This window comes from Ostrea edulis, chromosome 8 (genome assembly GCF_947568905.1).
Source record: "Ostrea edulis chromosome 8, xbOstEdul1.1, whole genome shotgun sequence".
Taxonomy (NCBI): Eukaryota; Metazoa; Mollusca; class Bivalvia; order Ostreida; family Ostreidae; genus Ostrea; species Ostrea edulis.
The window spans coordinates 49,741,158-49,754,999 of record NC_079171.1 but is presented as its reverse complement, the minus strand read 5'-3'; the positions used below and the strand labels follow the sequence as shown (position 1 = coordinate 49,754,999).

At 35.2% G+C, this 13,842-nt stretch overlaps 1 protein-coding gene across 1 annotated transcript in view; it reads left to right on the top strand.

Moving 5' to 3' along the window:
- The window catches only part of LOC130049728 (transient receptor potential cation channel subfamily M member 2-like), an 88,413-nt gene that overhangs the window by 57,313 nt on the left and 17,258 nt on the right, over positions 1–13,842 (top strand). Inside the window, exon 13 of the mRNA XM_056147677.1 lies at positions 7,996–8,095. Within this exon, the coding sequence (XP_056003652.1) occupies positions 7,996–8,095 (100 nt within the window). The remainder of the gene's footprint in view (positions 1–7,995; positions 8,096–13,842) is intronic.

Below are 13,842 nucleotides of genomic sequence, written 5' to 3'. Positions count from 1 at the left end.
GGGAGGGGGGATAAGGAGTATCTTATAGACTAGACCTATATCCAGTAGGTTTATTTAGTGCTTAATTCTGTCCAAGTAATGGTACAATTAATACAAAAACTTTCATGAGTAGTCTGTAAAATAAAAAATAAATAATAGACCCTTAGCTGGGAACAAAAGCACCATGAAACCATATGATGATATGAATATAATCGTCGGGTTTGTAACATTATTTCCAAAAGGGGGAGGCAAGGTGAAGTTGACTTTACAATTATTGTCTGAAAATTCTTGAAAGGCAAAAACAAACAAGCAAAAATAACAAAACCCAAAAGCTCCAAATCCTAAACCGTGAAGGGGGGGGGGGGGGGGGCAAAGGTTATATAGTCCTGAAATTCAATTAATTAGTTCCCTAAATTTTATAGTTCCACTATAATTTTATACTATACTATATATATTAGAAAACATATTTCAGCAGAAAATTTGCATTGAGAGATACGGATTTGATATTCTTAACATATGCTCCGTTTATTGACACCTGGTGTACATATTTTTGTCCAGTGTGAAAGGATCCCAAGTTAATGATTGCATGTGTTGGTTGTACATGTAATTTCTTGCATATTCATTGTGGATTTTTTTGGTCGTCAATAATATTGATAAAAAGTATTAATGAAGGAATTGCTCATCCTTATTCTGATCTTAACCGAGATATCGTGGAATGTGAAAAATCCCATACAGGACGTATAAATATAATAAATGACTAAAAATCTTGTACAGTCATATCAAATGTCAGTAGTTACACTTCATTTCTACAAAAATTCCTTAACTGGCATTTAATTACAATCAGAAATAGTAAATTCTCTATCTATTCCTTATAATGATAAAATTACTTGAGGACCCCACCGTGTTGTGCACCCCCTGTATTCAGGGAGAAATAACTCGTACTGCACTGTGAACAATTGTATCCCATTCCCTGGCTATTCAATAAACCATATAAGAGGAGAAGTGTTTACAAGCTATATAACATCCTCCATCCCTCTTCTGAATCAATATATATGCACGTCTACAAATGGTAATGAAGCATTGTACAAAGTTTCAAGTCTCTCCAATAAGCCATACAGGAGGAGAAGCGGTCACAATATTTTGTGACACACAGATGGACAGACTGACAATATAAACTTCAGTACATTAAGTTGCAATTAGAAAAGCTCAGCTAAGCTAAAAATATTATTATTTATAATTTCTTGGTGGTCATTTTAAGTTGAAAAAATATGCAAATGATAAGGGAAAAAAATCAATTAAAATATGCAAATTCATTTTTGGGTTGAATGTTAGACAAATTTACTGCATGTATATGTATCTATAGTTTACGAATCATTACATTTTGCTAAATGATATAATTATTCTACATATATCATCTAAGATTTTAATTATACAAAATAATGTCATATAAAATCTGTAAATAAATTATGAATCAACAAAATTGTTAAATACTGAGTTCTGCTTTCATATTTACTATACTTAAGGCCACATAGAATTTGATATTTAGATTATCATCCACACCCATCCCTAGCTCTCAAAGGTACCCACCCCATTGTTTTTTATTCTACTTTTTTTTTTAAATGTTGCAGTGATTTTCCTACATTTTTGATAAGGGTCCTGTGGCTTTCGAATTGGGAAAAATAGTCGACATTTCAGGCAAATTGGGAAAAATGAATTTTATCGTAAATAAGTTTTAAAATCATATCAAACATAATATTATCTTTAGTTTACACATCTAATTTTCTCTAACCTTCTAAAATTTTCAACTATTCTATCCAAATCAGCATTCCCATTGGTCATTGTTACGTCTTATGTATATAATTCAGATCGAATGTTTATTTTTTTTTCAAATACGTTTTCCTTTCATAATTCTATTATTGCGAAAAATACAAGCTAAATTGGGGGAAAATTGGCAATTTTTAGGAGGGGAAAGGGCCGAAATTCGGACCCAAAATGGGCCTTAAAAATCACTGAGTTGAGAACAAAGATTTGGCTTGTATATTAAACATTTAGAGCATTTCAATGACTGACCCCAACGTTTTGGCATGATGTGGTATATTTGACATGGTTCTATTATAAGGGTACCCAAAGATGTGGTAGTTGTGAAGGACTGTTGCAGTACGATATGCATTTGGTCAAGTGACTGTACATGCAGGCCTTGTTAAAATAAATTAAATGGAGATGTTATTGAATGTGAAAGTGTGCGATACCATGCCATTTCCCAATCCTGTGTTTGGAACTTTATTGAATGTGCTTGTCTTAGACTAGAAGATGATGGCAAACTGAATTGAACAACAGTACAGTGACTGTTGCTTTGTGGTACAATGATGGTAATTTTCACTCATTAATTAGCGGATACGGCAAAGGCATATCCTGATCCTTCATCAACTGCATATTCAAACAAGAGGCCCATGGGCCACATCGCTTACCTGATTCACCTTGACACATATTTAAAGATTTTTTCTACAGATTCGCTTCTAAAGCTTTGATCCCTATTCAAGTATTGCAGCCCAAACCTATACTCACGAGCACCATGATTTCTCCTACCTAAAATCTAATTCCAAAAGAAAACACACACATAGCTTAATTGTAGAGGGGATAGGAGGACGTACCTGGTGTTTAATAATTATGTACAAGCATTGGAAAATGTGTACATGCAAAAACATACTTTAAATTGTATACAAAAATGATACTCATGTCCATGCAATTCTATTAGAACATTGGAAGGAAAATTTGATCTGGCCACCATTGCTACATGAAATTTTAAGTTACGAAAATTAAAAATTTGCATGTGAACACCTAGGCTGTGTCAAGCTGAGTGAGCAAGTTTGTGCAGAACGAACAAAAAATTATACCAAACACAGCGACACCTTTTGGAAAATTTATTTTTACAAGCTTGAATCTGCACTACAGAGCTGTATGTCTAGGAAACTTTCATGTAAATGTAAACTGCTCTGGCCTAATGGTTCTTGAGAAGAAGATTTTTAAGGATTTTCCCTATACTTATTTGTATGTAAAACTTTGATCCGGGGCAGCCACCCTTCCCTGGGAGGCATGATTTTGGCAAACTTGAATCTGCACTATTTCAGGAAGAGTTTATGTAAATTTATACTTTCCTGGCTTTGTTATTTTCCTACTTTCCTAGTTCTTGTGAAGAAGATTTTCAAAGATTTTCCTTATATATTTGTACATGTAAAACTTTGATTCCCTATTGTGGTCCTATTCTACCCCAGGGGGTAATGGTATTAACAAACTCGAATCTACACTATGTCAGGAAGTTTTTATGTTAATTTGTACTCTAATTCTTAGCCCAGTGGTTCTTGAGAAGATGATTTTTGAAGATTTTCCCTTTAAATTTGTACATGTAAGATATTTGATCCCCTATTGTGGCCCCACCCTACCCAAGGAGTCATGATTTGAATAAACTTTAATCTAAACTACGTCAGAAAGCTTTTATGTAAATTTCAGCTCTTCTGGCCCAGTGGTTCTTTAGAAGATTTTTAAGTGACCCCACCCTATTTTTGCAATTTTGTAATTATATCTTCCCTTTGAAAGGGTGTGTCCCTTTATTAAAAGTTTATTTGAACAAACTTGAAAGCCCGTCACCAAAGGATGCTTTTTGTCAAATCAATGATAAACCAAAATACTGAAGATAATCATGACGATATAAAACAAACACAAAAACATACATAAAATGAAAACCATTGAACTATTTAACCTTACACGCATCTTATTGTATCTTAGTCGTGTCAAAGGTCAACTTACTTTTTCTCATCACTACTGCAGAATAACGATACGTCACATACCCCAATGTATTCAAACTAAACGGAGGGGAACACAAATATCAATTTTAAATCATTAATTGACTACTTATATTCAATTAAATAAATAAAAACACTTACATTTGCATTGTCATCCACTCGACCTTGTTTCCATAGGAAGTTTCTTTTTGCGCATGCTCAGATATGGCAAAGAAGGAAAGTGTGTAACTACTCCATTATGGCTCGGATTTGTGTGTAACAAAAATCATGTGTAAACCGGAAACTCACACTATACAAAATTTCTCGGTAAAACACGATGAAAAATTCCGATTCCAAAGGGTCTGCAAACCTACGACACACATTTGTGTCGTAGGTTTTCAAAATGTCGTAGGTTGCTCCTGTTTAATCTTATACGTGTCGTAAGTCCCGGCATAGTGCACGAACACACACACACACACAGATATATATATATATATATATATATATATATATATATATATATATAGGTTCATAAAATATCTCTTAGTAAATCATTTGCATGACATGTTAGTTCGTCATTTGAAATAAATAACAGTCTGACTATTTTCTAGAGGGATATTTTACATTCTTTACATCGTGGGCAATTGCTTAAAGAAGTTATTGGATTAAAGAATAGTTTTTCTAAAGTTAATTTAAGAGAGGTTGAGCAATTGACCGTGTACGTGTATGCATAATGATTTAAGTTTACAAATACACGCATCCAACGTAATGTTATGTTGAACAAAAAGTACGTGTATGCTTACGTGTAAAGTCATTGGTTACAAAACAATCGGTTTGGGTAAAAATTTGCAAATAAACACAACGGTGTTTTTCTGCCTTAAGATTAAAGAAAATAATGGAGCAAAATATAATGTTGCTTGCAGCTTTGGCAGACGATGGATGTTTAAGTTTTGTCTTGCATGGGTAATGAAAAAGTGGCATCAGTTTATCATCAATTAAACCTGGATGAATTAAACGGCGAACAATTCCACCTGTTATTCCGATTTCAGAAACATAATTTGCTAGGATTATGAATATCACTGCATAATCGAAACAAATTTGTATGTAAAAACAGGACTGTGTGTTCAGGCAGGATTGACGTGTTTCATACCATTTCTTAAGCCGTTCTTGGCACACTGATTTTGACTAAGGATAACTCCGTTTACCTGATCAGGATTTAGGGCTCACGGCGGGTGTGACCAGTCAACAGGCGATGCTTACTCCTACTAGGCACCTGATCCCACCTCTGGTTTGTCCAGGGGTCTGTTTTACCCAACTATTTATTTTGTATTGCTTATAGGAGTTATGAGATTGATCACTGTTCGTTATCTTCACCTTGCATTGTGTATTCTCATACTAGGATTGATATACCCAAATAGATTAGAGGATCTTTCCCATGTATTTGGAAGACCACCTGCTTAATTGTCATATATTTCCAATTAGTCCTTGATGACAAAGATACAGGAGATGAGTATCTCCTTGAAAACCTAAAACAGCCTTGGTTGTCTTATGCAAAACTGGATGAAATGGCAGCAGTCGTGAATATATGTGGAGCGCCTCTGTCCAATTGCTGGGGGTTCATTGACGGAACTGTAGACCGATATGCAGACCTCGGTCTCAGGTGATGTTTAATAGTCACAAAAGAGTCCACGGTTTAAAATTTCAGTGCATAACGACACCTGATGGAATGATTAGACGTCTATTTGGCGCAGTTGAAGGCCGTCATCATGATGGCGGTATGTTAAGGAGAGCAAAGTTGAATACCAACGTGTATCAACATATGTCAAAACCAAACAATGATGTCTACAGTGTGTACAGTGATCATGCGTACCGTTTATCACCTTCCATACCCCAATTATGAGGAGGTGTTATTACTGCAAATCAACTGCGATTTAACAAAAGGATGTTAGCCGTGAGAGTTTGTGTGGCATAGACTTTTCACAAAATATTAACTCCGTTTTCTTTTCTAGGTTAAAAAAAAAAAAAACCCACCAAAAGCCAGAAACCTGTTTAAATGTACTTTAAGATAGCGTCAATCCTTACTAATTGCCACACTATTTTGTATGGGGGCGAAACTGGAACTTTCTTTGATATCTCTCCGCCATCACTACCGAAATATATGTCTTAAATGTGTACAAATATATATGTATTGCAACATAAGGAACATATATAAACAAGACTGACTTTAAATTAATGGTTTAGTTTATTCTGATAAATTATACCTAATCAAGACATAGGGCTCACGGCGGGTGTGACCAATCGACATGGGGTACTTACTCCTCCTAGGCACCTGATTCCACCTCTGATATATGCAGGTGTCTGTGTTTGCCGAAATCTGTATCGTGTATATATGTTTGTTATCTATTTTTCGTTATCTTTTTAAGTAAATCAATGAGAGAGAGAGAGAGAGAGAGAGAGAGAGAGAGAGAGAGAGAGAGAGAGAATTTCAGATTTTCCCTAGTTTCTAGTTAATGTTGTTCAATGACATTTGTTCCTTCTCACTCGTCTACTGTCCAGATTTTGCTACGAGTTTTGGAATGTGGTTTAAGACATCTATGTTGCCCCGAATACAACTCGAAACTAATTTGCAGATGGGCTTCAGTATAATAACTTGGAAATTACTTTGTGTTGGACAAGAAGGGCTATCTATGTTGAGGAAAGTACAAACTTGGTGAGTTTTGATGTCCCTAGTTTGTATACAAATACCTCACACAACTTGGGTATAGAAACCATTTCTTCCTGGATAAATAAACATCAAGGTGTATTACAATCAATATTTTGAAAGGAATTTATCCTGGAAGGAATCACAATAGTTTTGGTAAATAATCATTTCTTTTTTATAACAAATATTTTCTTGAAACAAAAGGAACAGCCATGGGAAAAAGTCGCCCCCACTTACGCAGCTTAGTTTTGGGCTTTCTTGAGAAGAAACTATTGAATAATGCACAACCGTTTTTGGATAAGAGTTTGGCCTGTAAATTGAGAATAACTGGAAATGCTATTTAGATGATAGCTTTATTTTTGGACGACATCATTACAATATCTACATTTCCACAACATGCTGAATACGAGATAAAATACGATTTACAATGGAAATTAACAAAAATGAATTAACATTTTTAAAGGAGGGGTAAAATGATAACAAATCTCTACAAAAGAATACGGATTCCCATCAATATTTGATGTTTAACTCATGGCACCAATATCACACTAATATACAAAAGGCCACATAAACTCCCACCACAGAATTGCGATCTATTAAACAACATGAAGAGACAAACAACAAAATTCCTTTCGTTCTTACACACAAACCGAGAAATCTCATGTTCAAAACAGACAAGCAGGTATTCCCAATTCTTCAACAATCAGAAACATTAAATGACTTAATTCCGCCCATGGATATACTCTACAGCAGACGTCAATTACCTAATTTGAAACAAATCTCACTAAAGCCAATTTTACATCAAACCACGAAAAGGCAACCGCCTTCAAATGAAGGATCCACGATACGATACTGCCAATTTATACAAACACTTCAAAAACTTCAATGTAAATTTAACTATGACGTGTAAATATAAACAAAATATTGCATGACGTGCCCTATATGTGCAGAAAATTATTAAAGACAAATAGGAATCAAACTGACTGACCATGTTCGAGTACACAATCCTACAATAAGAAATACACGCTGTCACACGCTAAACGGAAATTAGATACAATTATTCGTTGTTATTTCCGTGCTTTATATAAAATATTTCGATTGCATGATCCTCTTAAATGTACGTTAAATAACTGTATCCCATTTCCATTCTCAATGACCGTAGAGCGTGTGACAGCGTGGCGAGAATGTCATCGTCATCGAAGGCAAGTTTTTTGACTTGCCGAGATGATCAAGCGGTCTAGTGCGTTGGTTACATGCTGCTAGGATATTCAACCCCAGGTAGAGGGGGAAGTGGGTATCGAAATAAAGTGAAATTTTCTGTGCTTTAAATTCAATATATCTTCACTTAGGGCAGTTATGTACATTAAATGTTCATGGCTATTTCCGTGCTTTATATATATATATATATATATATATATATATATATATATATATATATATATATATATATACATTTCTATTTTGCCATCGGCGATTGATTGTATAAATTTGAATGTTATATCATTGTTAAGTTCCATAATTTCTATTTTATATCAGTGACTGGGTTAATCTCCTCTGCTCTTCTAAAGAAATTGTCCAGGAAAGCGAATAATATGAAAGAGGAAAGGTTTTCAAGGGATCTGGAGAATCATTCCATGTGAGTAAAATGTCTTAACTACTTCCTGGTTGGGGATTTAATCCGATCAGGGTATATTTAAAATGATCTATACTCTGAAATCGAATATCCTTCCCCATATACATGCATATGAATACCAATGTGAACTTTGGTAGCATCAAAATTTTACATAATGAAAGATGAAGATCAATCTCATAACTCCTACAATACTGTTGCATATTTCTAGAAGATCGCACTTTCTGTTAAATCACGTTGATATATATGTCCGATGATTACCACTGTATGTAAAAATAACATTTTGTAAATACTATGCTGAAGATTGTAGAGTATTGCATTTTTTTTTATTAGAGTTTCTTTCTTTCTGGATTACAATTTTGTTTTGCAATTCTACATTCTACATATAGATCATACTCCACAGTCGAAATAATTAAGTCTATATAATATATGGAAAAGAAATAAGACAGGATACTGACCAATAAGTGATGATACAAGAGTTTTAACAGTCTTGTTTAAAGTCAGCATTTTGCAAATGCTACAATCGTTTTATATTTTTACATTTTTATGTTATCATTTGCAAATACAAGCTGCCATTTGATTGAATGCTATCTCATCTCCATTTGTTATGTCATTTTTTACACAGACTCCCGGTAAGTTAGACAGTTTCCCAGTTTACTTTCGGAAGGTCGATGGTCTTTCCCAGGTACATTGTATCTGGGTTATCTCTTCCACCAATAAAAAAACTGAGCATCACCAGATAACTGAACAATTATTGAATGTGGCGGGAAAAAGCAAAAACAACCAATCAATCTTTACAATGATTTTAACAATGGATTTCTTCGTTTACACTTCGCGGTAGCTCAGGCGTAGGTCGTTCGCTTCGTAAGTGGAAGGTCGTGAATGCTAACACGGCTCGCACAGTGACTGCGTGAAACCTGAGCCGTAAACATGGGTAGTTATTGTTACTTCGCCACACTCTCGGCATTTAGAAGTGAGGACCACAGTTCTTTCTGATTGTACCTTAAAATCTTTCGATGTTGGCGAATTAAAGAAAAGTGAAGACAACGAACAATGACCAATCTCATATCTCATGTAAACAATAAAATTAGACAATTGGGGAAAACACGAGCCCTTGGATATAACAGATGTGGGGACAGATATAATTACTATAAGTGTGAATTGCTATAATGGCCATATGATTTTCAAAATACTGACTTTAAACGAAACTGTTGAAATCCTCGTAACATCAACCTGTTTGCAGTAGCCTGCCTTGATTTAAAAACTGATCATATCCAGAACAAGCTTCCGTGTATCCAATTAGTCGATATAGAAACACAATATGCAGGTGATAACGAGATATTGCGACTTAGATATGGGAAGTTGAAGATGGAAAAGTTGAATTTATTACGTTTGTCATAAAGTTGAATCCTTAGTTTGTCGTTAGTATTTTATTTTGATAAAATATTTAAGTACGGAACAGATGTGGACGACTCTGTAGTGTCTGTGTTGTTCGAGTTCACAAGGTTATATCAAATCGACATATGATACGAAAATGACTAGTGCTAATGTGTAAACGTCATCGATCTATCTAAATGTCTAGTTAAAGCACCATTTATTTTCTTCTCACATATAAACCAGGTCAGCCAAAAACAAAACAGAATTAGTGCCCATGGGAATTCCCAGAGACAGTTGTAATATATTGTGAATGAGGAACTCCAGCATATTTTATTTCAATATCAGAGTACTTGTGGGTGGAATCAGAGTGATATTTAACAAAGTGATTGCTTGATAACTGGATATGAACATGCATATGTACCTTCTCCATTTTTGTAGACAAAGCAATTGTCTATGATTTAAAACGGTATAGCCTTTAATGTATAGTGAGGAATGGTCGTGTGAAATGTCTAAAAGTCATTCATTTTTATTCTGTTCATTTCAGAAAAGTTTTGCATATCAAATAAACTAATTTATTTAGGTATTTTAGAACCCACATTTGATTTACACCGTTTTTGATATATAGTACTTTTGAAGATTATCATTGACAACTTTAAAAACAAGCAATATCATAATAATGATAATCATAATAATAACAAGCAATAAATATATACGCGAGGGGCGACAATATGAACTTGGTACAAAATTTACATTTTAGATTTAGAATTATGAATGGAAAATGAAAATATCATATAATAAATTCAAAGTCGCAATTAAGAATACAAAAGGAATGCATATAATTATGGCTATAATTTTCTTCGATATAATTGTCGATAAATCCTAGTGAACTCAAAATATAAGACACCGTGTGGTTTTGATAATATTTATGGATATTCCATAGCGCAATAATGTCAATGACAAAGTAACTCGGCTTTATGACAAACGAACTGACACGTCAGCTTCTCTATCGCTAACTCCCCATATTTAAATAAGAATATTCATTTATCACCTGAATATGATCTTAATATCTCTCAGCTGATTCAATATGCTGAAGCATATGCTGCGTATGAACAATTGTTCAAATGGAGGCAAGCTTCTGATAAACAATTTCATGTTACAAGAATTTTAACAGTCGTTTCAACTCAGCAGATTCCAAATTCTATTATATCAATAGTGATTTTATTTGTAAATACAACTTGTCGTTAGGTCAGATACTGTATGGTTTGTTCATACCAGCTGTTATACTGATTTGGACTCAAATTACTCCGTTTTCCTGACCTTGTATTCTGAAAAAGTATGGATAATGAACAGTGACCGATCTCATAATTTCTAAAAAGAATACAAATTTAAGAGAAGGCCATACATTTACAAGATTGGCCTCTGTTCGTTACAAATGTATATTCACCTTTTCATCACTGCTCGTTATCGTCATTTAATTGAACAATCGGAAGTATTGGGTGGCACCACCATGTGGTGGTGCCACGAACATACACATGGCATGATGCCTCCTGCCTGCCTGAAATCTCAAGGAAAAGTCAAATTTGAGTTTACCATTTATTGCAAGAAATCCACAAGTATATACAGTACAAGATACGGATTAACATTGAATGAACTTAGAGGTGAATTGGCGTTATGGCCACATTGTTACGAAAGATACAAATATTTGCAGGTCCAGAAGGGTATCTGGAGTACCAACCGAAGTGTAAGGGCAAACCGGTGGCCTCGTGAGGGCACGAGAGCCGGCATCACAGCCTGCGAAACTTTCTCTGGGACCGAAAGTGCCCGCCCGATCTGCTTACCCTGTTTCATAAGATTGCCTCCCTGGTGAGGCGTACCAGTCCTCCCCCTGGTACTCCAGATGAGGTCTCCCCTCCATTGCCAAGAGGGAGAGAGGGATACCAGGACTGAAGAGACGTCCTGAGTAGCCCCAATCGACTTTTACATTTTTAACTTAGGGTATTTTTATAATATACCTTTGTCACTTACTGCCCTCTGTCTTTGTATGACAGAAGGGGGTGAAACAACGGGCCAGATCGGACGACCACTTTACTCAATTATACCCCCCAAGACCTGCCTCTATTAAGAAACAATGTGACAGAAAGAAAAAAGGTGGGGGGCAGTAGCTTGGATTGTGATATCCGCATAAAACTGCCATTCTTCCACGTATTCCGTGAATTGAGGCTATTCAACTAAATGCCAGTCCCAGCAAAAACCAGGATGTAAAGAATTTGCTGGATGAGATGTGTTTCTGACGTGAACTGGAGCTATGGCCAATTGGCATGGTATCTGAAAAAGAAAACTGACAGCAAATTACTGGAACAAATGGAATTACTTAAGGAATTTTATGTTAGAGACTTAAATGAGGGTAGGTGTATATGAATAAATTTGATAGGGAAGGGCGGGAGGGGAATGCTGTCTGTATAGTTCAGGTCGGTCTCCAAAAGGAAGCGGAAGTTGCGCATATATTGAAGGTCGAACCCGAGGTGATTGGACTACCGCCGGTTGACATGCAGATAGGTTTACAGACCTGCTAAGCTATGGGTTAAGACACGGTAAATCCTTGTCAATTAAACAGGATTATTTAGATATAGAAATCAAATAATCTCCATTGTTTTTTTTTTTAATGAAAATGTGAAGATACCAAACAATGATCAATCTCATAAGTCCTATAAATAATCAAAAGGAGGACATACAAGGACCCCTGAACATATCAGAGATGGAATGATATACCAAGCAGGAGTAAACATTCCCTTTCGACCAGTAACAACATTCCTGAACCCAATATCCTGATCGGATAAACCTAATAACACGTAGTCAAAACCAATGTATTTAGAAGGAAATATAATGGTCTGTAGCATGTCAGACAACATTGTACCCAATGGAAAGTTGTATTAGTAAATTAGATCATTATAACGACCATAACTTTTGCGAAATGCAGATATTAAACGAAATTCTATAACAACATATTTTTGAGTAGCTTCTTTCGATTTAAGAATTGATCATACGCAGAACAAGCTCCTGCGAAGAGAATCCGTTGAATGTTTGTTCAAAAATACCAAATTTACAGGGTGATGTGATATTGCAAATACTTAAATCTATTTCTTTTTATGATATCGTTGAGGTATTTCATGCTATGATAAATATATATTGTGATAGGAACTTCGAAATTGAATATCGTGCTTGCCCGTATGATATTGCATGTTATCAGTTATGTAATACAATGAAATCAAATTTAGAAATCCATTCAGTTCTGGCATCAATGTTAATTTGTGTATCTTTAATGTAAAACTTATACATTTGTATGGTAACATTTTTGATGCACCAGATGCTCATTTCGACAAATAATGCCTCTTCAGTGATGCTCAAGCCCACATTTTGGAAACTCGAAATATCTTTTGAATAAATTTGTAAGAGGTAAAAGGAAAACTAGAGTGCCAAAAACTGGAACCAAATTTGTCCAAGGATAGGAGTTATACATCAGAGAGACAACCCTGAAATTTGAAATGAATTTCTAAACTTCATCCCAGCAATTAAACATACATCCGTATTTTCAAGGTAGTAACAGAGTATTAAGTCTCTGGGGTGTAGATACTCTCAGAGGGTAACAGTCCACCAGCAGAGGCCTCGACCCAGGGGTCATAATGTAAAACTTGTACGGTACCAATTTTGATGTACCAGTGTATCTCAACGTAAACAGATCATTTTACAGGATTAATGTCATTTCAATAGCAACCTAATCTATTCAAAGAAAGATGCAAGAAATATGAATGAAAGGTGAAGATAACGAACAGTGATCAATCTCATAGCTCCTACAAGCAATACAAAATGGATAGTTGGGCAAACACGTACCCCTGGACACACCAGAAGTTGGATCAGGTGCCTAGGAGGAGTAAGCATCCCCTGTTGACCGGTCACACCCGCCGTGAGCTCTATATCCTGATCAGGTAAACGAAGTTATCCGCAGTCAAAATCGGTGTGCCAAGAATTGCTTAACACATTGAATTATAAGCGGAATTGTAAAAAGATGTAGCAACATAGCTTGGAACGTACTGCTACACTAATGGACCAGTGAACGAAGGATGGAGGGTGAACGGTTTTGTTGGGGGAACAAACGCTGAATGGTTTGAAAAGAACGGATTTTTGAGATAATGGAATTTTTGAAGATGAAGAACGAATAGTTTGTGTTGAGAACGAGTGTTTTGGCCCAAGTAGGAACGTGAGGTTTGACCTCAGTTTTGAATTCCGCATTTCAAAACCTATGTACATTATTGAGACAAATATACAATATGACATGTTGAGATAGAATGAGTGATTGATTTCTTGTCTAAAATTAGTGT